The 24,731-nt window shown below is 35.0% G+C and overlaps 3 protein-coding genes and 3 long non-coding RNA genes across 14 annotated transcripts in view; 4 read left to right on the top strand and 2 right to left on the bottom strand.

The window, feature by feature from the left end:
* The first annotated feature begins 8,901 nt into the window (after positions 1 to 8,901).
* On the top strand, positions 8,902 to 9,437 carry LOC112498543 (uncharacterized). Its single transcript, XR_003065827.2, has 2 exons — positions 8,902 to 9,071; positions 9,226 to 9,437. It is a non-coding gene; the product is annotated as an uncharacterized LOC112498543 (long non-coding RNA).
* Positions 9,438 to 10,250: 813 nt separating this feature from the next.
* On the bottom strand, positions 10,251 to 11,640 carry LOC112498542 (uncharacterized). The gene is made up of 2 exons (XR_003065826.2): positions 11,499 to 11,640; positions 10,251 to 10,470 (listed from the first exon to the last, which is right to left on the bottom strand). It is a non-coding gene; the product is annotated as an uncharacterized LOC112498542 (long non-coding RNA).
* A 522-nt stretch (positions 11,641 to 12,162) lies between these two features.
* LOC127899072 (uncharacterized) lies at positions 12,163 to 13,905 on the top strand. The gene is made up of 2 exons (XR_008050885.1): positions 12,163 to 12,299; positions 13,145 to 13,905. It is a non-coding gene; the product is annotated as an uncharacterized LOC127899072 (long non-coding RNA).
* A 1,124-nt stretch (positions 13,906 to 15,029) lies between these two features.
* LOC102624420 (uncharacterized) overlaps positions 15,030 to 24,731 on the top strand; it is a 53,784-nt gene continuing 44,082 nt past the window's right edge. The window contains exons 1-6 of one of the 6 annotated variants that reach the window (XM_052431810.1): positions 15,030 to 15,305; positions 15,391 to 15,561; positions 16,414 to 16,520; positions 16,692 to 16,748; positions 17,643 to 17,723; positions 18,054 to 18,087. In XM_052431810.1, the coding sequence (XP_052287770.1) occupies positions 15,071 to 15,305; positions 15,391 to 15,561; positions 16,414 to 16,520; positions 16,692 to 16,748; positions 17,643 to 17,723; positions 18,054 to 18,087 (685 nt within the window). In that variant the 5' untranslated portion in view covers positions 15,030 to 15,070. Of the gene's footprint in view, positions 15,306 to 15,390; positions 15,592 to 16,413; positions 16,521 to 16,691; positions 16,749 to 17,642; positions 17,724 to 18,053; positions 18,088 to 24,731 lie in introns of all 6 variants that reach the window. The other 5 variants (XM_052431814.1, XM_052431809.1, XM_052431811.1 and 2 more) reach the window with 5 other exon arrangements.
* On the top strand, positions 18,095 to 20,649 carry LOC127899071 (uncharacterized). 3 transcript variants are annotated; one of them, XM_052431818.1, is made up of 4 exons: positions 18,095 to 18,809; positions 19,521 to 19,615; positions 19,728 to 19,887; positions 20,007 to 20,649. In XM_052431818.1, the coding sequence occupies exons 2-4, from the start codon at positions 19,578 to 19,580 to the stop codon at positions 20,124 to 20,126; spliced, it is 318 nt and encodes a 105-aa protein (XP_052287778.1). In that variant the 5' UTR covers positions 18,095 to 18,809; positions 19,521 to 19,577; the 3' UTR covers positions 20,127 to 20,649. The 3 variants fall into 3 exon arrangements, with proteins under 3 accessions (XP_052287778.1, XP_052287777.1, XP_052287776.1); XM_052431817.1 differs by having other exon boundaries at positions 19,526 to 19,615; XM_052431816.1 differs by having other exon boundaries at positions 18,095 to 19,615.
* LOC107177495 (receptor-like protein EIX1) lies at positions 20,924 to 24,192 on the bottom strand. Of its 2 annotated transcripts, none has more exons than XM_015531353.2 (2): positions 21,081 to 24,165; positions 20,924 to 20,995 (listed from the first exon to the last, which is right to left on the bottom strand). In XM_015531353.2, the coding sequence occupies exons 1-2, from the start codon at positions 24,102 to 24,104 to the stop codon at positions 20,939 to 20,941; spliced, it is 3,081 nt and encodes a 1,026-aa protein (XP_015386839.2). In that variant the 5' UTR covers positions 24,105 to 24,165; the 3' UTR covers positions 20,924 to 20,938. The 2 variants fall into 2 exon arrangements, with proteins under 2 accessions (XP_015386839.2, XP_052287766.1); XM_052431806.1 differs by lacking the exon at positions 20,924 to 20,995 and having other exon boundaries at positions 21,359 to 21,526; positions 21,636 to 24,192.

A 24,731-nucleotide genomic window follows, 5' to 3' on the forward strand; every position in this document is an offset into this window, starting at 1 on the left:
AAAAGACTCACAACCTTCTCGAGGCAGAGCAGGCAAAAAATTGGTAAAAAATCTATTCTATCAAACGAAGATGAGCGGACAAAGCCCATGAAATAATCATTAGGGCCAACAATAAGTTTTAGAATATCGGAGTTGGTAAAGAAGTTAAACATTCAGAAGACAAAACAACAATTCATACAAGTCTTCTTGAGCAAAGTATTAAAATGAAAAGTAGAAAACAGAATTTATAAATGTTTCAAAATATGTGAACAAATGAAAGTTTGCAGTTCAAACATGAAATAAAATTCATGGATTTTGGGAGGAAGGCTCAACTACTTCTGCAAGGGAGGAATCAACAATCATAGCCGAGGAAGGATTAGTGATCCCAACAAGGGCAAGGGCTACCTCCACAGCTGCATCTGGCGTTTTGTCCCTTATTCCTTTTTCCTACTCTCAGCACCCGGAGGAGTCCCATCTTGGCCTTTGTTTGGTTGATTTTGCTAAGCCATATACTTGTTTACACTTGCTTCAAGCTTGTCTATCTTCAGCTTTGGATATTCCTTCTTAAGGACAGACATAATGCAGTTATAGCTAAAAGCAAGCCTAGAGTCGTACTCCTCATCCATCCGGTCCTCCATGTTATTGACCTTATCTTTCAACTTAGTTATAAGCAATTTCAAAGATTTAATTTGCTCTTCATGCGCTGATTTCTGAGTATCTCACTCACTTCATGCAATGTCAAGATCAGATTCCATCTCTACAACCTCACGATCGAGTTGAATGGACTTGGACTCAGTGAGAGCAATTTTCTCCTCAAGGTCTAGAATCTGCTTATGCAGTTCAAGCAATCGCTCCTTTGAACGATCAGTTGCCTCAACTTTTTTTCTTCAAGTCTTAAATCTCTACTTGTCATCTCTTCTTATGGCGAGAAGCCTTGAACTTATAATAAGAGGCTGTTGTAGCGGGCTAAAAGGTAGTTTTTTGGATGGAGCCTCCCATCTCAGTAAGGGTTATACCCTCAAACTCTTTTACAAACGTGAACCCCATCACCCTGGCATATTCCCTTTGGTATATGGCCAAGTAATTGTTTTGGTCTCGGGATAGAGGTGACGAAGTTCGGTTGGTAGAAGGGGTAGCACTCTCGGGGTCTTCTAGCGAGATTTTTCACCACCACCCTTTTAGGCCGGAGAGGGCGGCAGAGTTGGTGGAGGAGCGCTGGTCGGGGTGACGTTGCTCTTCTTTTGTGGGGTAGGGGCAAAGTCGCCTGAACCACGAGCATGTTTCCTTGCCATGGCACCAAGGATCTTGTTATCTATCCCCGTAGCTATATCGATTAGGTGGGACTCGATGAGACTTGTTGACGTCAAAAGGCTTTTGCACGTACAAGCGTTGACTAGGGCAGTCTGAACTTTGAGTAACAATTCCTCCTTGATGTTGTAAATCATGCTCCAATAATCTAAAAAACACAGTAAATGGTAAGAATGAAGGCATGAGGCGTGAAAAATAATAAATGACCTGGGGTGCAAAAACGCGTGGGGACATGAATACTACCGCCACCCAATTGAATCACCTGACCCTAGTTTCCCTCATCAAAGAAGAATTTGGTCTTCCATTTTTTACATGAGGTAGGAAAGTCTGTGATGGATTTTCTCTTTGTAGAGCTCGACATGAAATAATACCAGCCCACGTCTTTTGGGTTGTTTCTTAGTTGATGTAAATTCTTTATTTCATCAGTGGTAAGCTTTCAAGGTTCACACCTAGCCCACAGCACAAACAAGCCTGAAAGTACCCTCCATCTGTTTGGGTTTAATTGACTAGGAGCCAAATGTAGGTCACTCAATAACTTCGCAAAATAAGGTTGGAGGGGCAATTTAACTCATAACTTGAAACACTTCAAGTATAAGGTCACGTAGCCTTGAGGAAGTTGACTAGGGACATCACTTTTTCGGGAATAACGAGATGGATGTTGTTGGGAATACGATAAAGGTTTTTCAATTTGTATAGATCATTTTGTGTGGTGCTGTACTTTATAAAATCGATGGGATAAGAATTAGCTTCTATCCTGTGGCCAAGGTTTTTTTTTTTAGCTGGTTAGATCGGCTCGGTGCCACTTTCCACATTATCACTCTCTTCATCATGACTTTCTACCCCACTCGAGCTAGGACTTTCGTCGAAGCTCGACGTTTGTCCACTTTTATTCCCACTAGGTTCGTGACCAGAAGGTGGTGGAGTAACCTCTAACGATGGTTACCTAAGAGTGCTCTTAGTATTAGAGGGGTCTACATCACTCGGGGAAATCTAGGGGTCGAGGAGAGTCTCTCTTAGCATATAGAGGTATGAATCTATTTCTTCATCATCTTAATATAGATAATTTTTCCTTTTCATTTTAACATGGAGAAAACTAAAAACAAATCCAAATACTCGAACAAGAAAGCACAATACAAGACAAAATAATAACAACCAGAAGTTAGTTCAGAGGGCAATACCTGGGATGGTTTAAGGTTAATAGAGTCACTGTCACAGCGAAAACAGCAGAAGAAAGAGAGTCTCCGGCGTAAAAAGGGTGCTTGATTTCAAGTTAAAAATCTCAGTAGAAAGTGGAAGAACAAGTTTAATGAAGTCCTCGATTTATGGATTTTATGAAGGAAAGAGAAAAGAAGCGTTTAAGTAACGCATGTGTCAGTTTAATCGAGAGCAAAGAAATCACCATTTCAAATTTTAAATACATGGTGTAGGAAGTGCCACGTCGCAAGCATTTAAAATGATATGACAAGAAGTCAGATTGGTAGTGTACTTGAGAACATAGGTGTCTGCTCTATACACATTGCTCTTGCAGCTATATACCACCCGGGCAACCAAATAATTTGAGAACGCCACCTCGACTTCGCCAGATCATGATTAGAGCTAGATAACTTAACCTGCATTATTACCATAATTGTCTCCTAGTTTCTAGTCTTAGCTCGCTCCACTCACAATACTAGAAACTAGGGGGACTGATGTTTAGGTGATTAAAAGAGCACCAGTCGTACATGATTCATTTGGTTGGGTGGAATCTCCTCTACTATGTTTTGATGAGTAGATACAATGGCACCATAGCCCTCTTCGGTGTAAGCTATAGGTCAACAAGACAAATGTACTTAAAAATTGGGCATGATGCCATATTAAGGCGGCAGCTTCGCCACGTCCAAACCATTCGAGGGAGGCACGATAACCCATGCACGATTTTCGCAATCCATTTGATCTATGATGGCTCGAATATGGAGGACTTGGGGGGATGTTCAAGACACAAAGGGTCGTTGCCTATAAAACCCCAAAAAAAGACAGGAAAGGGAAAAAGACAAGAAAAAAATAAGGGGAAACTCTGCTATTTTGGATTCAGAACTCATTTTCATAAAGCCTTTAAAAAAATTTTCCTTCATTTAACAATTGTTAGCTTGCATAGATTTATAATCCAACGTTTTTCCTGAAACCCTACATACTGACTTAAGCATCGGAGGGTTTTCGCCGAAAAAACTACTGGCGCTTCTGATCAATTTCTATAAGTATAGGTCATAAGAGAAGGAACGAGGTTGGTTGTGGTCGCAAAATTCGCTCGTCAGGGGAAGGAACGAGCAACATAGTGCCCCAACCAGAGCTAACTTGATCGTTGAAGAGACAACCTGATCAGCCCTACAACATGACCAGATTTCTGCATCAACAAATATATAGTTATATTTCACTATAGCCATGTTTGTGTGAATGTGGCTTTTGATTGTGATATGCTGATTAATGATATAATTGCTTGATTTCTTGAGTGTTTGATATCTATTATTGCTTGTTTGTCATGACTGTAATGATTGAGTTGGATTTTACATTTTATTATTATAGATGAAGAACAATAATATTGCCAACTCTACTGAAACTTCCAGTAATGCACAACTTATTAAGGCACATTGGGATGCAAATACTCTAGTTATATTTTGTGATTTGTGTATTTCGGAATTAGAGGTAGGACGTTGCCTTGGAACTCATTTTACTAGTGTTGGAAATTATGGAAAGATTTTATGGGGAAAGAAAATGGTCTAGGATGGAATCCCATATTAAAGACTATTGATGCTTCTGAAGAGTGGTGGCAAAAGAAAATAAAGGTGAATGCTGATTATTTTGCCACAATATTTTTTTACTATATATAAAATTAGTGTTTAACTTCATACAATGTACATATACAGATGTATCCCAAGGCAAGCAAGTTTCGTAAAAGAGGCATTGATTAATAATTAGAAGGGAAGTTGGACAGGATGTTCATGAACACTGCCGCCACCGGAGAGCATGCTTGGCCACTTTCAGCTGACATCCTTCCATATGAAAATAATGAAGAGTTAGACAAAAATGTCATTCCATTAGAAAGTAATGGTGATTCATATGAGTTCACTGATCAATTGGAATTTGACAAAGGTATTGAAAATTTTGAGAAATTGGTGGATAAAAGAAATGTTGAAATACGTAAGATAACAGATAAAAGGGTGAAGAAAGTTAAAAAGGTTGGATTAGGAGGGGCAAAGGTAGGAGACGATACGAAATTATCACAACATATTGACTGCCTTATAAATGTTGTTGAGGATAAAAAAAATGATACCGTCTGCTGTAGTACTCTTGAAGTGATGCAAATGGTTGAATCTTTACCTGGAGTGGAAGTTGGAAGCGACTTATGGTTATTTACCACTCTACTCTTTTTATCTAAAGAGAAGAGAGAGATGTTTTCTGTCACGAAAGACAGAGACGATGCTTAAATGGCTTCATTTTGAGAAATCACCGACTTATAATCTTTGAAACATGTTATTGTAGTAATCTTATTAGATAATGCTAGATTTTCCTTTAGGCTTTTAGATTTTAGTTTCTTTTAGGAATAAGGTGCTTTATGAACAATTAATTTTATGATACTGTTTTCATACTACTTTTCATCAGACATTAGTTATAATAATAATTATGAATGATTTTTGTAATTGTTTATAACATCATTTTATCTTTACTTTTAAAAAAAAAAAATTGTTGCATGTTTAGTGATACTTTTTAAATAATTGTTTATAGGTTTATTTTAGAAATTGATACATCTGATGATGAGGTGTTCGACCAAATTGTATGCGTATCTGCACTTCTTATAGAAGACTATTATCTCAAATATATTTATAAACAACCATGTATGAAATCTATACAAACTGGAAATATGTGGTTGAAGGAAGTATTAGAAGGAAATGATAATCGATGCTACAGGATGTTTAAAATGGAAAAGGCTGTATTTTTTAAAATTATTTGCTGATCTGGAAACAAATTATGGGCCACAAGGTTCAAGAAGAATGGGCGCTGCTGAGAGTTTAGGAATGTTTTTGCACACTTTGGGACATGGGGTTGGAAACAGGTTAGCACAAGAACGATTTCAACACTCAGGTGAAACTATCAGTAGATATTTTAGCCAAGCATTAGATGTTGTATGTATAACGGCAATTGATATAATAAAGGCAGAAGATCCTGAGTTTAAGGAAGTTCCTAAAGAAATACTGAGAGATTCAAGATACATGCCCCACTTTGAGGTAATTAAAAAAATGTATTTAATTTTTGTTTTACAAAGTTACATATTAGCAATGAATATGTTTTCATGCTATTATCAAGATTGTACTGGTTCTATAGATGGTGTGCATGTTCTTGCCACAATATTCCTAGAAGATCAAGTACCATATATTGGTAGAAAAGGAATACCGACTCAAAAAATAATGGTTGCATGTAGTTTGATATGCAATTTATTTTTGCACTTGTAGGTCGGGAAGGTAGTGCACATGATGCAAGGATTTTTCTAACAACCCTACAATGAATTTTCCAAAGCCTCCCAAAGGTGTTTTGCTTTTTTTTTTTTTAAATTTTATTTCTTAAATATTTAATATTTTCTTTACAAAGTATTTAAGTTGAATTAAAATTTAATCTTTTAAAATATTATTATACAAATTCACATGTTTTTTATTCAACAGGAAAATATTACTTAGTGGATGTGGGGTACCCCCAAATTAGTGGTTTTTTAGGTCCATATAAAGGTGAAATATACCACCTTCCAGAGTTTCGCCAAGATACTAAACCCATAGGTTATCAAGAAATATTTAATCATGCTCACTTATCACTTAGAAGCATTATTGAACTCGCATTTGGAGTATGGAAGAAAAGATGGAAGATTTTAAGAGATATGCCCAGCTATTCGTTTTCCAAACAAGTGAAAATAGTCATTGCAACCATGACATTGCACAATTATATAAGGAGACATGTGCAACGTGATCTTCATTTTGACAATATTGAAAATTATCCTACTTCAATCTTTGATGAACGAATAAAAAGAGGCAATAATACTTACGAAGAGCATCACAATACTAATGGCTCTGGATCCCAAGAAATGAAAAATTTGAGAAACTTTATTGCAAAAAAATTATTGTAAATGTAATACATATTGCTTTTGGTTTTATTTGGATTATGTATAAGTATGAATTTTTATCATATTTATGTAACAGATTATGAAGTTCTTTAGATTTTTTAATTGAGTTTTTTTTAATGTAATTTTATATGTTTATGAAAAAAAAAGATATGTCTAAACAATTTATTAAACATACTCTAAAAATAATAAGTAATTAAAATTTATGTCTATTTTAGTCATTATATAATAAAACAACACGTTTGTAATAAAATTTACTAAACGCATATATTTTACTTTTCAAACTCACAACAACCGCAACAATACAGTTTACTAAACACTAAGCTAATCAGCAATTGATTTTAACTGCACAACACAAGCAGGTTATTTCATCATTCTCCGCAATCTCAAACTAGCCCTTAAATCCACATGAAAATAAGGACTAATAATCCCAATAGATTTGGACTTATTTACTAATTCTAATAGCCAAACATGACATAGGATAAGATTAATTTTTTAGTCCCAAAATTAAATCCAACCCCGCAACTTATCCATGTTTTTGGGAGAACTTTTTTTTTATATAAGCTCTGAAGATGTTATTTTTTCCCCCCTTTTATTGCTCTTTGCCACGTGGTGTATTAGCATGACACACGAGTTCACTCAAAAATCAAAGAATCAGAGCCAATTAGAAATGAAAAAAAGGAGCAAAAATAAGAAATTGAGGTTGAGAGAAATAAAGGAAAATAACTAAAAAAGAAAAAGAAAAATTAAAATGGATAAGGAAGAAAGGCCGAGGAGAGGGAGAATTAAAAAAATAAAAATAAAAAATGGTGGGTTTTTAACTTTTTCATACTAAAAAAGGAATACTCTTAACATCTTTATTTAACTTAAAACAAAAAAAGTTATTGAACACCCTTTTTTAATTAAAAAGAAAAGTAATTACGGATAATTTATATTGAGAAAATATTTGGGGTTAACTTTAGTTTACCCCAATAATTATTTTTCTTATTGTTAGATTTCATTGATATGGGTATAGATTAATTATAAGAAAAGGAAATGTGCACAAGAGAATGATATCATATTGGTTGCTATAAGGTCCACTGGGTTACACATAAGATATTCGAATCTGATTAATATAGAATAGTAGAATTGAAACGTAGTTATTATGACCACGCCTTTTCCCTTCCGGCAAGAAATTTCGGTGCCAAATCCTTTAAATTTGGTTCAAGTATCAGTGTCATTGACTGCTCAGTGGACTTGTAGCAGTCTGCATTATTAGGCATTTGTCACTAAGGGTGCGTTTGGGATTGAGGTTGGTCAGCTGTAGCTTAAAAGCTATAGCACTAAAGTGTTTGGTAAACACTAACTGCTGTAGCTTTTAATCTATGTTGATATGATTTTTCACTTGTATAATATAAAATTTATTATATTTTTAATAATTTTATCAAAATTATTATTTAAAATTTATATTTACTATATATTATTAACTTTTGTTTCATAATTACAATTTTTTTTTCACAGCAGCTGTAGCTTAAAAGCTATAGCACCTCAATCCCAAACACACCCTAAAATACTTAATGTAAGCCCTACGGAAGGAAAATGGACTCAGTTGCCTGCTTCATGCAAATAATTGTTGACATGTTTGCTTGTTTGATTAGGTGAAAAAGATAAATTTGTATCATTTTAGCAAAGCACTACTCACGAATCGAGAGACTGGAAGAAACAAAGGCCGATGATAGAGAGAGACCCAAAAAAAAAAAAAAATTAGAGAACAAAAATGTATTGGATATCTAAAATGAAATACTATAACTTAGAGGGTAACAAAATTTTCTGAAGTTTGAGAATTTATGTTTTAATTAGATATGTGTTAATTTTTGTATCACTCATAGCCGATAATTTTTGAACCCTTAAGAGATGTTTCCAAAACAAAGAATCCATGTGAGTCAAAATTGAACCGCAGTTAATTTTGGATATATGAGTTGGATTGCTTTAAATTTGCACAGGAAAGATATAATATATTATTCTAAATACATTGATTAACTTATTTATTTACCTGATGATGGTTGAAAATAATCAAAATGACGTAAGTAGTACATTAATATTTATTTTATACGGATCTTATTTTTCCTTACCTTACTATCATCCTTAATTAGGGGTGGCAATATGGGTCAAAATTCGTTTATTCGATTCAATTCAATGCGAATTAAGTGGGTTTGGGTTTGAAAAAATTGATTCGTTTAATAAATGGGTGAATTCGATTCGATTCGCTAATTAAACGAATTGAATGCGGGTTTGAAGATTTTGATTCGTTTATTCGTTCAGGATTCGTTTAATAAATGGGTCATAAACGAATCGACCTGTTTGTTATTCGTTTAATTAAATTACCTTTTTATCTTTAAATTTATTTGAAAACTTTTTAAAATATGAAGGTTAATATTGTAATTTTAAGCATAACACATAAAGCCAAAAGACCAACCCTAATTTTACACTTCACACGCACTTTTCCCTCATCTCCTAGCAACTCAGGCGCCACAACTACATTTTGCAATCTCTTTCCCTTCATTTCCTTCTCCAAATCCTTTTCTTTTTCTTTTTAATTTTTACATCCAGCAAGTGCTACGTTTTGCCACTGCTCCAAATCCTTGGATTTGTGTGAGTGTGATAGGTAAAGTTTTGTCTTATTTAATTAGTATTTCCTTAAAAATACTACAAATTTGTATATATTTGATATTTTGAAATTTTGAAATTTTACAATGATTATTATCAATATTGCAATATGTTAAATTGTTAATAACATTTTTATTTACTTTTTGGTGTAGGATTTTTGTTTTCAAGGTGAAAAAAACAAATGAAGAGAATTAAAGAAATTACCTTATTTTATCATATGAATTTTAATTATTGTTATTTGTATTATTAGGGATTTGTAATTTGGTATTTAGATGACTGCATAATATGGTTTGAGTTACTTGTATTTTGTTGTGGGATGTTAAAATTGTGATTTTTTATATTTTATTTTGCTTAATTTTGTTTATTAATTATATTTTTCTAAACGAATCCTGATTCGATTTGATTCGGTTCGACTCGTTAAGGATAAACGAATAATAAACGAATCAAACCGAATATTCGTTTAATAAACGAATCGAATCCGAATCCTGAAATTTCAATTCGTTTAATAAACGAATTGAATCCGAATCTGTAGAATTTTAACCCAATTCATTTACAATTCGACTCGAATTCGATTCGTTTATTCGTTTTGCCACCCTTATCCTTAATGCCATCGGCCACAACACCAAAGTCCTTGACGTTGAAAACTCAGTTGGTTGCATCGATACCTTTTACCGAAGTAATGAACAAAACTAGTATTGAAAATGCTTGCTAGGAGTAGGAGCTGAAGCCCATTTTATGACTGATTGAAGTGAAAGTGATTGTATATTCTTATAAATTTGAGCAAACTTTTTTATTTTTTTTAATGGTAGATCGATCATTGTAGAGAAATTTATAAGGCAGTGCGAATGCAGTTCCTTCACTAATTTTGAATCTTCTATTTAGGATTTTAGGCTTTTAAAAAAAAAGGAAGAAATAAATAAACATGTCTTGTTTTAGTATTACTTTTGTAACGACCCGCCCCAAAGCTCACCCGGGCAAGTCAATCTAGTCTTATGAAAACGAACTTGATAATAATCTAATTAGTGAGAATTCTGCTGAAAATTCAATAGAGTTTCCTTTATAAATATAACACTCTCAATCTGCAAATATGAATATAACACTGCCCAAAAAAATTCAATATACAACCAAGTTCAATGATCAACATCCTCAACAAAAATACTGAATTTTACTCCAAATATCTCCAAAGTGTCAAAAGATTATATTATAACTAATATTAATATACATCAGTTTATTCTTAATCCCAAAAGAATAATATAACAAAATTGTACAATCCCAAAAGAGTGAGATGATCAGGATGTCCTAACAAAAATCATCTATATCTTTTAACACCATCACATATGGGCAAGACTCAAAATATATTTACACTTGATGGGTGGGTTGGGTGTACTTGCAACCTCCTGGTGGGGGAAAATATAATAAAAACTGGATAAGTATAAAACTCAATGAGCTTAGTGAGTGGATAGTAATTTTTGAAAATAAACTCATACTTTAAAAGAAATAATCATATCATTTCCAAACACAATTTCATCAAACCATATGCGAGAAACCAATAATAAATAATTTAACATTTAAATCATATTACTAACCTTGAAAAACATATATAATATCGTACCTAATAACCACGGAATCATATCACAATATCATATAGAATATATAAATCTAAAAATCGTCACCAAACAAGTACCCAAGGGAATAATCTCGTCGTATCTAGACCTCAACGGACGAGCAATGATGTATTATTTAGGTACCGTCATGCCTCGGAGCTACACGAATAGACAAGGAAATACCATTTCATATCTCATCATACATGTGCATGCATAATCTAGTCCCCAAATGACAAAAGCGCCAAGCACACGGCCTAAAGCCTCTGTGTGTACTCAAACAGGCCCCAAAGGCCTATATCTCATATGTCTCATCTGTATGTCAGTATCTATCTGTATCTCAATATCTATCTGTATCTCAATATCCGTATCTCTGTAATCATCATACTGCATGCATAAGCCCCCAAAAAGCAAAAGCTCCCAAACACACCACCCAAAACCTCTATGTGTGTTCAGATGGGCCCCAAAGGCCTCTCATCTCATCTGTATCACAGATTCACAGTATTTAGAGGGAAGGGTATTGTCCAATGATTTTAAAAACAATCTCTATACTCATATTTATATACATTCTAATCAATACTTTAAATCATACCTTTCTTTTCATTGTCACATCTAAATCCACTTTTCTCATCTTTAAGATACTATCATATTTTATTCAAGTTGATACAGAAAACCATTAACCAAACATTTTAATATAATATCAATGCGTGAATAAAATCCATTTCGAGAAAATTATTAAATCAAAACATTTAAAATACTTATTTCGCAAACATGCTTTACTATCATAATTAACTATGAAAATATGTTTTGTATATTCAACTCACAGTGACGATGCTCACACTCGGTTATCGTCCACGCCCGCGGACTGGTTCTCGCTCACGGATCCTCCCAAATCAAAGAAACAATATAATTATTTTCCATAAATCGAAATTATGACTAAATTTATGCAATAAAACCGAAACGAACATCTACCCATAATTTACAACTCCTGCGTCGATAAAATTACTAAAATACCCTCGAGTCTGTAAATCATTAAAATACTCTAAAATCATAAATCACCAAATTACTCTCGGAATCGTAATTACACCTGATCCTCAATTTTAGGAATTACTAAAATATCTACAGGTTCAGAAATTACAAAATCACCCTCAAAATGTGAAATTACCGAATTACCCTCGTGGGTCAACGGTGACTGGAATTCAGTCAACGTTGGCCAAGAAGCACATGTTAGACACTTTTGGCCACGCTGAGTTCAGTGGTACCTGCAGTGAACTCTAACGCGCGGTGACGGCATCAGAACTTAGCTCAACAACCGCGAAACTCTAACAATTGGCTGGCGGCGAAACAATGACTCCCGGTGGTTGTGGATGGTCGGGAATTAAAGAAGGCGTCATGAGGAACAAAACTGAGGTGGTGGCGTGGTCAAATTCCGGTAGAATCAACGGCGGTGGTGACGAGTTTTGGCTGCGATTTCTCAAACTTGAAACGGCGGCGATAAGCGGTAATGACGGCTTGGGTATGATCAGCGTCTCACGGGCTTCCGATTGATAGCTTGCTAGACCGGTGAGGTGGCCGGAATCGTGAGATGCAATCGGGTCAGGTTCGTGGGTCGGGTCGGGTTTCAGGTCGGTTTACAGCTTCTTTCACTCTCTCACACGTGTATATATGTTCCTCTGTTTCCAGCTGCATCTTTTACTTTTATTTACTTTTTAACCGCCTCACCCTTTTTTTTTCCCCACACATCTTACAACTTTGGGTCCTTTTTTTTTTCCCACAAATGTTACAACTTTGGGAGTAACTTCCTTATAATATAATGGTGGCTGTAAATTGTTTCTTTGGTCCATAACTTACATATTTCACAATCCAATTCTCGCTTTATACGGTTGCCATTTCAGGGACAATAATATCTTTGATCATATATCTCTAGCTAGTTGGGTCTCCTAATTTTTCTTCGTGAAATAAGTGAACCGAGAGCCGCTAGCTACTCCAATTTCTATAAGGATTTTGTTCAATCAAGTAACAATTTATCTATTCGAAAATAATCTTTCATGTATTATAACTAAAATTACAACTAAAAATATAAAAAAATAATTATAGAATTGAAACGGATTTGTAGTATTTGTCAATTAGCTGAGACAAGGCTTTTACAATCTTTTATCACACGTGTGTTTATAGATAAAAAGAATTTAATTACATATAATTTTTATTTTTAAAACCTTGGAATTCAACGTAGTTAGGATTTTGTATTTTGTACTTTCCCAACTTGGGTTCGGGCAACTTAATATCCGGAGTCCCAGTAGCACTAGCACAAAGTAGTCATTCATAATCATTAACATAAGTAAGTCGGATCCACACATATCGTTATACTGATCATCGTCTAAAGTTCTAGCTAAATTATATATTTAATTAACTCCCTCTCTAGATACTTCGATTTTGGTATACTGGATTTTGATTTCGATTGATCTTGAAGATGGCGGATGAACAATCAACAGCAACCAGCACTAATGCATTGAGGATCAACTTTATATCAGAAGAACAATTGGATGAAGCCAAAAAGACAAGAGGCGAAAGAGTTGAAGAGGGACAGCACAGAGAGACAGGCCTCTTCACGAGATACTGAACGAGAACAAAGCCAAAAAGAAAAAGGATCTCGAGGACCGCCGGAAGCACAAGCCTCCGAAATTCTTGGACGAAGACGAGGCCCAGTTTCTTGACGGATGGGAGTCGTATAAGAAGGAAAAAGAGCGGCGGCTTGCTGACGAAGAGGCCCTGGAGCTTCGGCGTTTTAGGGCAGCCGTGGCAGCACAATGTGTTGCTTCCAAGGAAACATTAATAAGCCATGACGATGATCATCATCAACAAAGAGTAATTATTGGGAAGAAGAATCCAGCGTCTCGTCCCTTGAGCTCGATTATGAAAGTGATGCCGCTGGCAAAGAAACCGAAGAAAGATGTTCAGATTGTGGCAGCAGAATCGTCTTCAGATACGATGAAAAAAATTGATGCGGCAGAAAAATCTCCGGAACCTGCAGTGCTGAAAAGAAATAGGGGTGATGCTGATCATAATAAATGCCCTGTAACAGTAAGTCTGGTTTCATACGGTTCTGATAGCGAAGATAATCATTGATTAGCATAATATTTGTTTATATTGTTGCTAATATTCTGGAAAGCTTTTCCTTCGTTGTTCTTCCCGTAATCAATTAGAAATATTAATACATAATATTTTTCTTTACTGATTTTTTTTTTTGATATTAATCACAAAGTATCCTGGGGAGGGCCCCAACTGTGGAAGTCACCTTTAAGCCTGTACCACAATCTAGATTAGAAGTCTCCTCTCGAACTGAGAGGCACAAGTTCTCTCAACAAATGAGACTTCCCTGTGACTCGAACTGGGTAGCAAACTCAGTCAAACCACTTAAAGGGACTCCATTGCCAGTGGAGCCAACACTTTGTTGGTATTTTTTTTTCGTTACTGATATTACAATCAGATTCTACATAAAATCTATGAATCACAACTTAGATTTTCAACCCACATTAATATTTGAGAAATACGTATTGTACTTACATTTTATAAAGGAAAGAACTGTCTCTACTCAATTTGTTCTTTAATTAACTCAATCAAGTAGTTGGTTTTTTTTTTTTTTTTTCTGTTGCAACTTGCAAGTGACAAGAAAGTCCACATGGCTTATATTTACCATCTTGATGCATTTTCTTTTATTTATATTGTAAGAGGTGGTTAATTTTGGATTACTCTTTTGTGAAATAATAATTTTCGAAATATTCTCAAATTTATTGTAAATCTCAACTTTCCTCCTATTTTTCTAAAGAAAGCAAAAACAATTTCGTTAACCCACTCTCATTTTTCACTTATCAGTTTGGGAGTGTTTTAAAGATTGTTATTTCACAAGAGAATATTTGAAAACTTAACCATATTAAAATTATTAATACAATACTTTCTAGTTTATAATATCCCTAAAGATTTCATTCTAAGTAATATGGTGGTATTCTAAGTAAAGGTAAAATAAAATTTCTCATTCTAATAGATAAATGACATATGACTTAATAAATAGGTTAATTATAAAGATGAATAAAATAAAAAAAATTATAAAAGGTTATTCACATTTTTCTCACTTTTGTTGAAATATTACACCATGGTGCAAACTGACATAAATTGTCACAAAGTTATAAGAATCATAAAATTACAAACCAACATGTGGGAATTTATTAATTTGGAGAGTTTATGACTGTACAAGTTCAAATGTTGATTGAGAACTTATATGGTATTATTGATATTAAGTGAACCTCACGGATTCCCATGAAATTATCCCTCACAATTAATTATATGAATAGAAAAATAGCGAGCGGCCGGCGGTGCTGGTGCTCGACAGGAGAATGCGATGACGCCTCTTTTGTTCCAAACCATTCTCCATCAAACCAGAGTGGGGCTTAGCCAAGCAACAAGCCAGAAAGTCCCAACAAAAATGGAGGCTCTCTCAAGAATTAGCTTCTTAACAAACTACACTCACTCTCATTTCCCAATATTCTCTCCACTTCCTCATACCCAGAAGCCGCTTTCCAAGAAAACATCACCAACATTCTCTTCTTCTCTCTTAAGAACAAGCAGTCGTCCAGGTCAGTCACCACCCCTTTTTTGTGACGCTTCTAATGCTACCCAGTCAATTCCCATTCCAGTTTTTATGTTTTTATTACTTCTCAGTGTGTGAAGTTGCTGAAGAGGATGTTCTGCAAATGTTCTTTAAAGATAGAGAATTGAATGGTGACTTTATTTCCAAAACTTCTGATATGTTTTGGCTGATGGGGGCTCTGAAATTTGTTGACTTTGATGCTGATGCTGGGAAATTTGCTGACAATTCTGAACAAGCTCACCAGGGCTTACTTGATTCTGATTCATAAGAATGTATCGTATTCTTCTTTCTTTCTGTTTTTTTTTTTTTTTTTGGGATATGCAATTGCCAATTAGAATTTCGCTTCGTGTTCTCTGTAGTGGTATAGAAGTATGATAATTTCAAACAATTCTGGTTTATAGAGCATCTTTCTCGGTACTTTTTGTGGTTCTTAGAGTCTCTTAAGTTCTGACTTTGGAGTATGGACTCTGGAATGGTTCTGTCACTAATAATGCAGCAATTTAGCTGTTTCAATGAGAAATCTTCCGAAATTATTTATTTATTTAGTTTCATGAGTGTCAAATAAGAAGTTACTGAATAATGTAGTTATGCCAAGTTGGGGGGAAAAAAACAAATTGATTCATTCAATATCTTGAAGGATTTTCAAACTTCGCCAAGCCTGTGTTCTGTTAGAATTAGCAGTAGCTTGTATACTCTCCTTTCTAGGCTTTTATGAGAAATAAATTACCGCCCAAGGTGCAGCTCCTTATTACAATTGAGGCTTAGACTGGGGTAGAACTGGTGTTTATAGAAGGAGGACTCATTCGGTCCCAGTGTTGTTAAAAAGCTCCATTGAAATTTCAAGCAGTTGACGATGCAGATGCTTTATTCTGATCTCTCATATATCACCTCTTCAGCATTAAACTGTGGCATCAACTCCACTCTTGACGCATTTATGAATTAAAGTGTGTACATATTTCCATACTGGTTTTAGCTACTCTCTGCTTTAAGGCTCCTCAATTTAATTGCTAAGTGTATGACATTCTGTTTGTTTTATTCTGGTGTCTTAGGTGATTTAGTTTGCTTGTGCTTTTATTGATGGTACTAATATTTGTAGGTCATAGAAAGTGACAATGATGATGGATTTTTGAAATTACTGAAAACCCATGAGTGGCTATTAGGTGACAACTCCGCACCAATAAATAAGAAACCTTCTGCTAAGGTATGCTTTTTCTTGGCTATCATTTTATTATAATGGGCTTGCTTGTAAACACTCTTTCCCATCTCTTCATCCTTCTTCCCTCCCTTTCTCCCAATTTCAGCAAAGTATGGGAATTTGTTTTAAGTTTTATATCTGCAATTTCATACTGCTAACCAATGCATGTAAATACAGGCTTTGCAGGATGACAGTGAAAGAAGGAAGAGACTGAACCTTCTTAAATATGAAGCTGTATGATACCTTTCTTCAAATCGGTATTTCTCATGGTTAATTGGTTGTTGATGTGATGTCAATGCCTGAAATTGGGATCTTTCTGTTCAGTTCTAGCTCCATTATTTCTTTTAAAGTTAGATTCTCTTTACATTTGAAATATAAATTGTTTGTAGTTATCTAACTAACTTTGAAAAAACTGATTAATAAATGAACATATTGTATAAATATGTGCAAGGGCGGACTGGTTTCTCTCCTTTTGGTTCTAGGCCTATGATTTCATTATATTTAAATCTGTAACTTTAATCTTGTGAGCTGAATGAGCTGATGCTCACCATGTGAATGTATTTTGGTTAAAGGTTGTTCATATTTTTCTGTTGGCAAATGGCATTTCAAGAGATGTCTGTTTTCAAATGAAGCTGCAAATTTGGTTACCTAAGCTTCTGTTTTGAAACCAATATTTCTCCAATTGGATCTCCAAGTAACCAGGATAGGACCTAAGGGATTCAGTTTTATGTTAAAGTCAGTAATAGAACTAAGGGTTCGCAGACTGGGTATGTTCCAGGATGCTTTTATTTTTATATTTATATTTGTTGGTTTTGAAAACTACTGTTGGAGTCCTACCTATCTGCTTAACTTTTAGTGGAGCTAGTTTGATCAAGCTGTCTTGTATTTGGATTTTCTGATGTGTTACTTTCATTATTAGAACATTGAGTTTGCTTCTTGTTATAGCAATGTTCCTGTTATGTTTGATTTACATGCCTTGCATGCGAGGTACGTGTTAGATTCTGTAGTCTTAGGCTCTTATCTCTCAGCTTGAACTTTTAGGTTGTGTTATTACCTAAAAGCTAGCTTCTGCAACATAGTACCACAAAAGCTGTTTACGATGCTGATTTTCGTACTTTGATCTTGCAGCTGAAGAGGGAACTGATGCTCTTGTCAGTTGGCATTGGAACTGCCTGGAGTGGGTATTGTTTGATAACGCTCTCAGTCCAGGTAATATCTCACAGAAAAGTAAAGCACCAGTATTTCAAGTTTAAAAAATGTTTTATATCAGACCTTTCTCTAGCCTCTTTAACGGAAGTATGGATTAGAAATGAATATGAGGATTTGGTGACAATGGTTCAAACCTACTTTTTATTATATTTTTATATATTTTCAGTATTTGACTTTACAAATTGCAACAGAGTAGGCAAATTTTTTTTTTCTTCCCTACTCTATTGGAAGGATTCACTTTTTTTTTTTTTTTTTTAAATGTAAAGTAAGATATTCATGAAATATTGTAAATTTTGGGCTTACATAGAAATGACCTTGTTAATTTTACAGGCGGCTTTAGCTATGTGGTTGGAGTTCTTTTCAGGTAAGCTGATGTTTTTATTTTTCATATATTTATTTATGGTGTTTTTTGATGGGAAACATAAAACTTTTTATTAAAAAGAAAAACATTACAGAAAGTGAACAAGGAGTCCACAAAGAAAGAACCCCTAAAGATCACAAAAAGTCTATACAGTTCAATGCTGATAATATGACCAAATAATTATAGGATCTATATGACTAAATGATCTCATAACAAAAACAAATCCAAAGCACTGAGCTAAGTGAACACCGCTTCCAGTTTAGACAAATGAAGAAGAAAGAAGAATCTCGAAATTCCTTTCTAATGACGCCCAAAGAAAAGCTAGTAATCCTACTCTTTCCCACAAAAAGATGATGTCTTCCTCAGAATCTTCAAAGCGTCCTTCAATTTCTTTCAAGCCAATTCACCAAATAAGTGGACATAACTGAACATTTCTGTAACACTCTAGCTTCTCCCACCCCCCACCACCCCTCCTCCCAAAAGCATAAATAATCTCTGAAAGCTGAAAAATGCTAGAAGCTGGAATAACTTAAGAAATTCTAGCTGCCTGAAAAAATGACCACCATTGTGACAATGCAAAAACAGATGATTTGTACTTTTGCCATTTCTTTGCCCCAGATAAGCACACATTAGGATTCGTCTTTGAATAATATAGTTTACCTGAAGCCAAGGACCAGACAGAAAGTGGAACTTTTATTAGGGTCTTTAGCATTCCGAATCACTGGGTAAGTTGATCTATTTTCACTAAGGTTAATATCTGTTTTTTATTTTTTTAGAAGAAGGTTAATATCTGTTAAATTAATATGTTGGTGAGTCGGTTGTCAAATTGTAAGCTCGGTGCTGAGTCCTAGTTTTTGAGCTATGATTCAAATGAAAGGTCTATGAATAATAGCAATAGTAAATAGTGCAATCAGTTATCTAAAAGAATGGTAGATTCTGCTGCCAATAATACCAATATACCTGGTGATTTGGACGGAACTTTTTGATCCAACCTTTTACCTGCCAATAATGTAAAAATAAGTGTATAGAGATATTATAATGCAAGGAAGCCATGATAATGTAAGATGTAAAGTTTCCACCAAAAATTACTGTTAGTCGTCCACAGGATTTTTTGGCCTAAAAAATCAATAGCTGGAGAAATGGTCCATGGGGATAGATATCTTCTATAAAGTATTCTCAACTTAGTAGACTCCCTTGAGTGTTTTCTTTGTGGAGGAGTTATCTTTATTTGGTCTAATTGGGACTCCAAAGCGCTCAAAGAATTTAAAGATATAACTCATTTTCTAGTTTAGGGAAGCGAAAAACTCCGAGAACTCGAGCAGTGCTTTTAGCAACTTTTTTGACAGAAAACTGAAAAAAAGGTTTATTAACAGCAGGAGACCATCTGTTCTTATTACTGATCCTAATTCTGGTAGTTTAACAAACCTCATTTCCAGTGCAGTTGCTTGTACCTTCAGCTCTTATTCCAACATGCAGACCGTCTGTCCAAGGAAATGGTTCCTCAGATTTTCATGCAAAAGAAGTCCAAGGAGTACAGATTAAATCTTCTGCCCCCCTTTTTTTTTAAATTTAATGGCATCTTTGTAGCTAAGTTGTTTTCTGTCTCCTCCTTGCATAAGCAAACATTTCTTTTTCTTTGGTAGAATTGGAATAAGAAGCGAGGACCTTAAGTACTTCTTAGAGAGATCATTCAAGGGAAGTAGCCTTGCTCTTTCATCTCCAAGGCTTGTAATCCCGGCTACAATATATGGTTTGTGGGTTCTGTCTCATCGGTATTTTGCCAATGCCTTCTTTGATTTCCAGGTAGCAATTAAAATAATTTTTAGTGTTGTCTGCGGCTGTTTGTATAAGTTTTCAAATTGATCATGAAGCCCTAAAATTGCTAACATAAATTGTGTTTATTAATTTTCCCATTATCGCAGATTGTTGCAGCCATGTTTGGCATGCTTGTATATAAGGCTGCCGCACTTGTTCAAGTTTACAGAGACAATGAAGACTTGCAATTGGTATTTCCAGAAAATGAGGAAACTTCAAGTGACTGAAATTATCCATATTAGTATTCTCTTGGAGTATTTCATCTTGATTCTGAAATATTTTCAAGCAGAAAGTACTTCCCAAAGACTAATTTGTATGGGCTACCATCAAGCTTCTAGTGGAAAAAGCGCCCAAAAAATCTAAGTGGAATGATTCAGTTTCTCGAATAGCTCTATGGGCCAATTTGACTGGTTAAATTTGAACTTCAGAGACTTGTAGGCTACTATCAGGCACGTCTTCCAAACTCCTACAACTTTTATGCCAATCTTTTAATTGCCATGAGATGATGACTGCTTGAAAAAAAAAAAAAATTGTTGTTATGATAGATGATATGGAACCATCCGAGTTTGTAATACTTGCACAGTTTAGGGCCTTTTAGCAAGATAAGGTTGATAAATTTGAGTTATCAGTAATCATTTGTAATGGGATGTCAGTCCTCAAAATTGTTTGCGAGAGTATGGGTAAACTATTAGCATGTATGCGGCAATAATTTGAATTACAAATTTTGTGGCTCAACTGTGATTTTAGTGACTCAACTGTGATTCCTCTTGAAAGCATCCTTCACCTTGATCTAGTCTTCATTAGATTCAGCTCTATGTTTCTCTGATTGCACGAACAAATTAGCAATGCAGGATGAAGTTTATCTGATGAAAGAACAATTTTCTTTAAGAGGAAGAAACATAAATTTTATATAAAAGACTGAACTATCAAATCAACAGCTCTCCCATTTAGTTCTATTACTTTTGCATTTAATTCAAAAATCTGGACCCTTGCTAAGTTGAGCTAATTTGTGAAACTTGGTTTGAAAATTTGTAAAATTTTAGAGGCCGCCAATGTAAAATCCTTCCCCTCTATTGTATAACACTTCATTTCTTATCTGCAGTATATAGAACAATAATTTTAAAAAATTACATAAAATAACACAAGGGAAAACATGAAAAAATCTAGTAACATTTTCTTACAAAGTAGCAAAATCTATCCACAAAGCCATCCAAGAAATGACCGTACTTGTATCTCCATCTCCTGTTGACAAGTAGAGGGCCAATGAAACACCAAAAACCCACCACAAATCCAAGTGCCATGCTTGCGTACAACAACCAATCCACTTCATCTGCATCTTCATCTTCGTTTCCATTTCCATTCGGAACTTCAGGTGCAAAAGTATTCTTCTCTGTACAATCAGGAAGTGGCGCTCCACAGAGATCATTACCGGAAAAACAAGATGCACCAAAGCTTTGCAACTGAGTGCTTGAAGGAATTTGCCCAGACAAGTCATTTTCTGACAGGTTCAAGTGATTAAGAAATGATAAACTTGACATACTTTGAGGAATCCTACCAAAAAGTCGATTTGTTGAGAAATCAAGGGATTCAATTGATCTCATATTTCCAATATTCTCTGGAATTTTTCCTACGAAAAAGTTGTGTGATAAATTCAAGGTTTGCAATCCTTCAAGATTTGTCAATTGCATAGGTATTTCTCCTGAGAAATTATTCTTGGAAATATCAATGCTTCTTACCAAATTAAGAATGGAGTTGTATTCAACCAAAAGCCCTTTTGTCACAACGGATGCGTCCTCAAAGACAATATTGCCTCTCGTAACAAAGTAATATATAGCGTTTTTCTGATTAGATGAGTTTATTGTCGCCATAGCGGTGAAGTTGTTGATACATCTCGGTATGGTCCCTGAGAGATTGTTATGTGCAACATCTAAAATCTGTAGAAAAGTTAGATGACAAAGTTGAACTGGCAAAGATCCATGAAAGTTGTTTGATCGAAGATTGAGAGTCAACAATCTTGGAAATCTTTCTCCCACCCATGTCGGAATGCTGCCGAAAAAGTCATTTTCTCCAATGTCAAGAGATATCAAACTCGAACAATTCTTAAGTGACACGGGAAATATTCCAGCCAATCGATTATTGCGAAGGTGCAGTGACCTAAGAGAACTTAAAGTTCCAATTGAGATTGGAAGGTTACCAGTAAAGTAATTGTCATCTAAATTCAGCACCTGCAAATGAGGCCAATTCATCCAACAATCTGGTATGTCTCCAGAAAAGTAATTTTTTGAGAGTTTGAGAGAAATGATCACCGACTTATTATCCCCATTACATATTAAATGAATAATAGACCCCGATAAAGCATTATTAGAAAGATCAAGTAAACCAAACTCGAAAGGTTGATAAGGCAATGGACGGTGATCAAAATATGGAATAACACCGTAGATTTGATTGTTTGAGAGATTCAGCTCCTGATAATGGGAAGAATTCCAAAACCAACGAGGAATAGTATCTGTAATTCTTGTGTTGGATATGTCTAAGAAAGACAAATACTTTTGTGAATGAAGCCACGATGGAAAATGAGGCCCTAAATGACATGACCTCAATTGCAATGTTTCGAGTTGAAAAGGAGGAACCCAATTTGGATTGAATTTCAAAATTAGAGAGTTTCCAGATGCAGAAAACCAAGTCAATTTTGTTAGATTGACAAAGTGAATTTCAGAAAGACTCGCATTCAACTTGTTGTTAGACAAGTCTAGATATTCTAAGTGTGAAAGTTTTCCCAAAGACAATGGAATAAAACCGTTCAACATGTTATTAGAAAGATCTAGTTTTTTCAAAGAGGAAAGCTCTCCTAGAGCAGGTGGAAGTGGACCGAAAAGAGAGTTGTGTCCCAATTCAAGAGTGTGCAGACTTTTAAATTGCAGGAGTTGATTTGTCAAGTGACCAGAAATTTGACAAATGCTCAAATCCAGTGACTCTAGTGCATATGCACCGCAGGAAGAGAAAGTATCTAAGACTTGTGAGAAGTCTTGACTCAAATCGATTAACGAGAGGTCGACTGATGTCAACTTACAAAGTCTTGCAAATGAGGTTGGAATCTTCCCTCCAAGTTTAGAGTTTCCAGAAAGGTCGAGTGTTTCGATAGAAGTCAAGTTTTCTAGACCAACTGATGAAATCGTACCTTGCAAGGAATTCCATGCAACAGAGAGGAACTCGAGATCATTGAACTTAGACAACCAGCCTGGTGTTGTAGAATTGAAATAGTTGAAACGTAAATCAAGATGTCGAAGAGATGTCAAGTTTCTTAGTCCGATGGGGATTTGACCTTGAAACTGATTAGAGCTCAGATCAATAAAGACTAAATTACGGAGACCGAAAACCCAGCTGCCATATTGAAACAAAGAATTATCAAAATTGTTGATTGCAAGATGAAGGGCTTTAAGGGAGGAAAAATTTGCGGATAACAGCGGAGGAAAGTGACAGAGTTGGCATTTGGTCAGCTTTAATACTTTTAAAGAAGGGAGTGAATTTGTGACAAGTAACCAATCAGAGGCTTTACTAAGGTTCATTTGACTCAGATCGAGATGCTCTAGCATATAAAGACCAGATAGCCATGAAAGACTGTCAACGTGTAAATCATAATTACTCAAAAATGTCCCACTGAGATCAAGATATTGCAGATTAGAGAGATTTCCAAGTTGGAGAGGAATCATTCCGGCAAATTTGGCTCCAGAGAGATTGAGGTATCTTAGGTTCTCAAGAGAACCAAGATATTTGGGAATTTGGATCCCTTCAAAATCATTACCGCTCAAGTCCAAGTGAATCAAATGCTTTAAATCAACCAGAGATGGATTTACCTTACCACCCAGCTTTGACCTCTCGTAATTAGATCCAGCTTTGACCTCTCGTAAGTCACCTCCAAGATAACTAAAAGGATTTTGGAGGCTGAGCTGAAGGACATGACCGGTGATGTTGCTACAAAAAACACCAGCCCATTTACAGCAATCTCCATCACCAGTATTCCAAGAGGCAAGACGGTTGGAAGGATCTATGAGATCTTGTTTCAACTTTAGAAGCGCTTCTCTCTCACTGTCTATGCAACCCACGTAAGAGTTGCCGTTGCAGAAGCTGATGTTGATCATGGCAGCTACAACAAATAACTCAAGGAAAAGAATGGCAACCGAAACACTCATGATAGTTGATTTCATTTCTGTCGATAGAAGTTATATTAATTAATTATAAGAAAAGGAAGTTTGCTTTGCAAGAATATGTTATAATATTGCTTGATATTTATATTGTCATCCTCTGTTTGCCCATATATAATCAACTTGGAATAGTATATTTGAAAATTATTAATGACCTCACTTTCTCTGCAAGAAATCTCCGTGCTCATCACTTTCAAACATCAAATCTTCAAAGTCATTAATTAACTGCTTGGGGTTGGTCCCCCAGGCAGGTGGACTTTCAAATTGCATTATTAGATTGAAAGATTGTGTCACATTTAACATAAGCTCCGCGGACTCCTGGAAAATTTTCGAGGAAAATCAATTTAGCTGTCTACGTCGTGCAGATTGATAAACTGTTTGCTTGTTTGACTGATAATCATATCCGGTAAATAAATTAGAGGATAATAGATTTATAAAGTTTGAGAATGATTCACCATTTTTTTTTTTAAACATTCTACTCTTTTATAATGGCAAACGAGTGGAATTATTAAGACCCTCTAAAATTATTCTAAAACTCTTATTTTATTATAATTACATTTAGGAAAAAGGCACCTACTCGTTTAAGATTTTAAGAAATGGTCATACTAACCTTCATATTTTCAATAAGGA

Source organism: Citrus sinensis, chromosome 8, assembly GCF_022201045.2.
Source record: "Citrus sinensis cultivar Valencia sweet orange chromosome 8, DVS_A1.0, whole genome shotgun sequence".
NCBI classification, from domain to species: domain Eukaryota; kingdom Viridiplantae; phylum Streptophyta; class Magnoliopsida; order Sapindales; family Rutaceae; genus Citrus; species Citrus sinensis.

Coding starts and splice junctions, on each gene's coding strand:
- LOC107177495 (XM_015531353.2), bottom strand. CDS start 24,104: ATGAAATCAACTATCATGAGTGTTTCGGTTGCCATTCTTTTCCTTGAG. Junction 20,996..21,080: donor TGGATAGATTTTGCTACTTT/GTAAGAAAATGT, acceptor TATATACTGCAG/ATAAGAAATGAAGTGTTATA.
- LOC127899071 (XM_052431816.1), top strand. CDS start 19,578: ATGGTTCCTCAGATTTTCATGCAAAAGAAGTCCAAGGA. Junction 19,616..19,727: donor ATGCAAAAGAAGTCCAAGGA/GTACAGATTAAA, acceptor TTTCTTTGGTAG/AATTGGAATAAGAAGCGAGG. Junction 19,888..20,006: donor ATGCCTTCTTTGATTTCCAG/GTAGCAATTAAA, acceptor CCATTATCGCAG/ATTGTTGCAGCCATGTTTGG.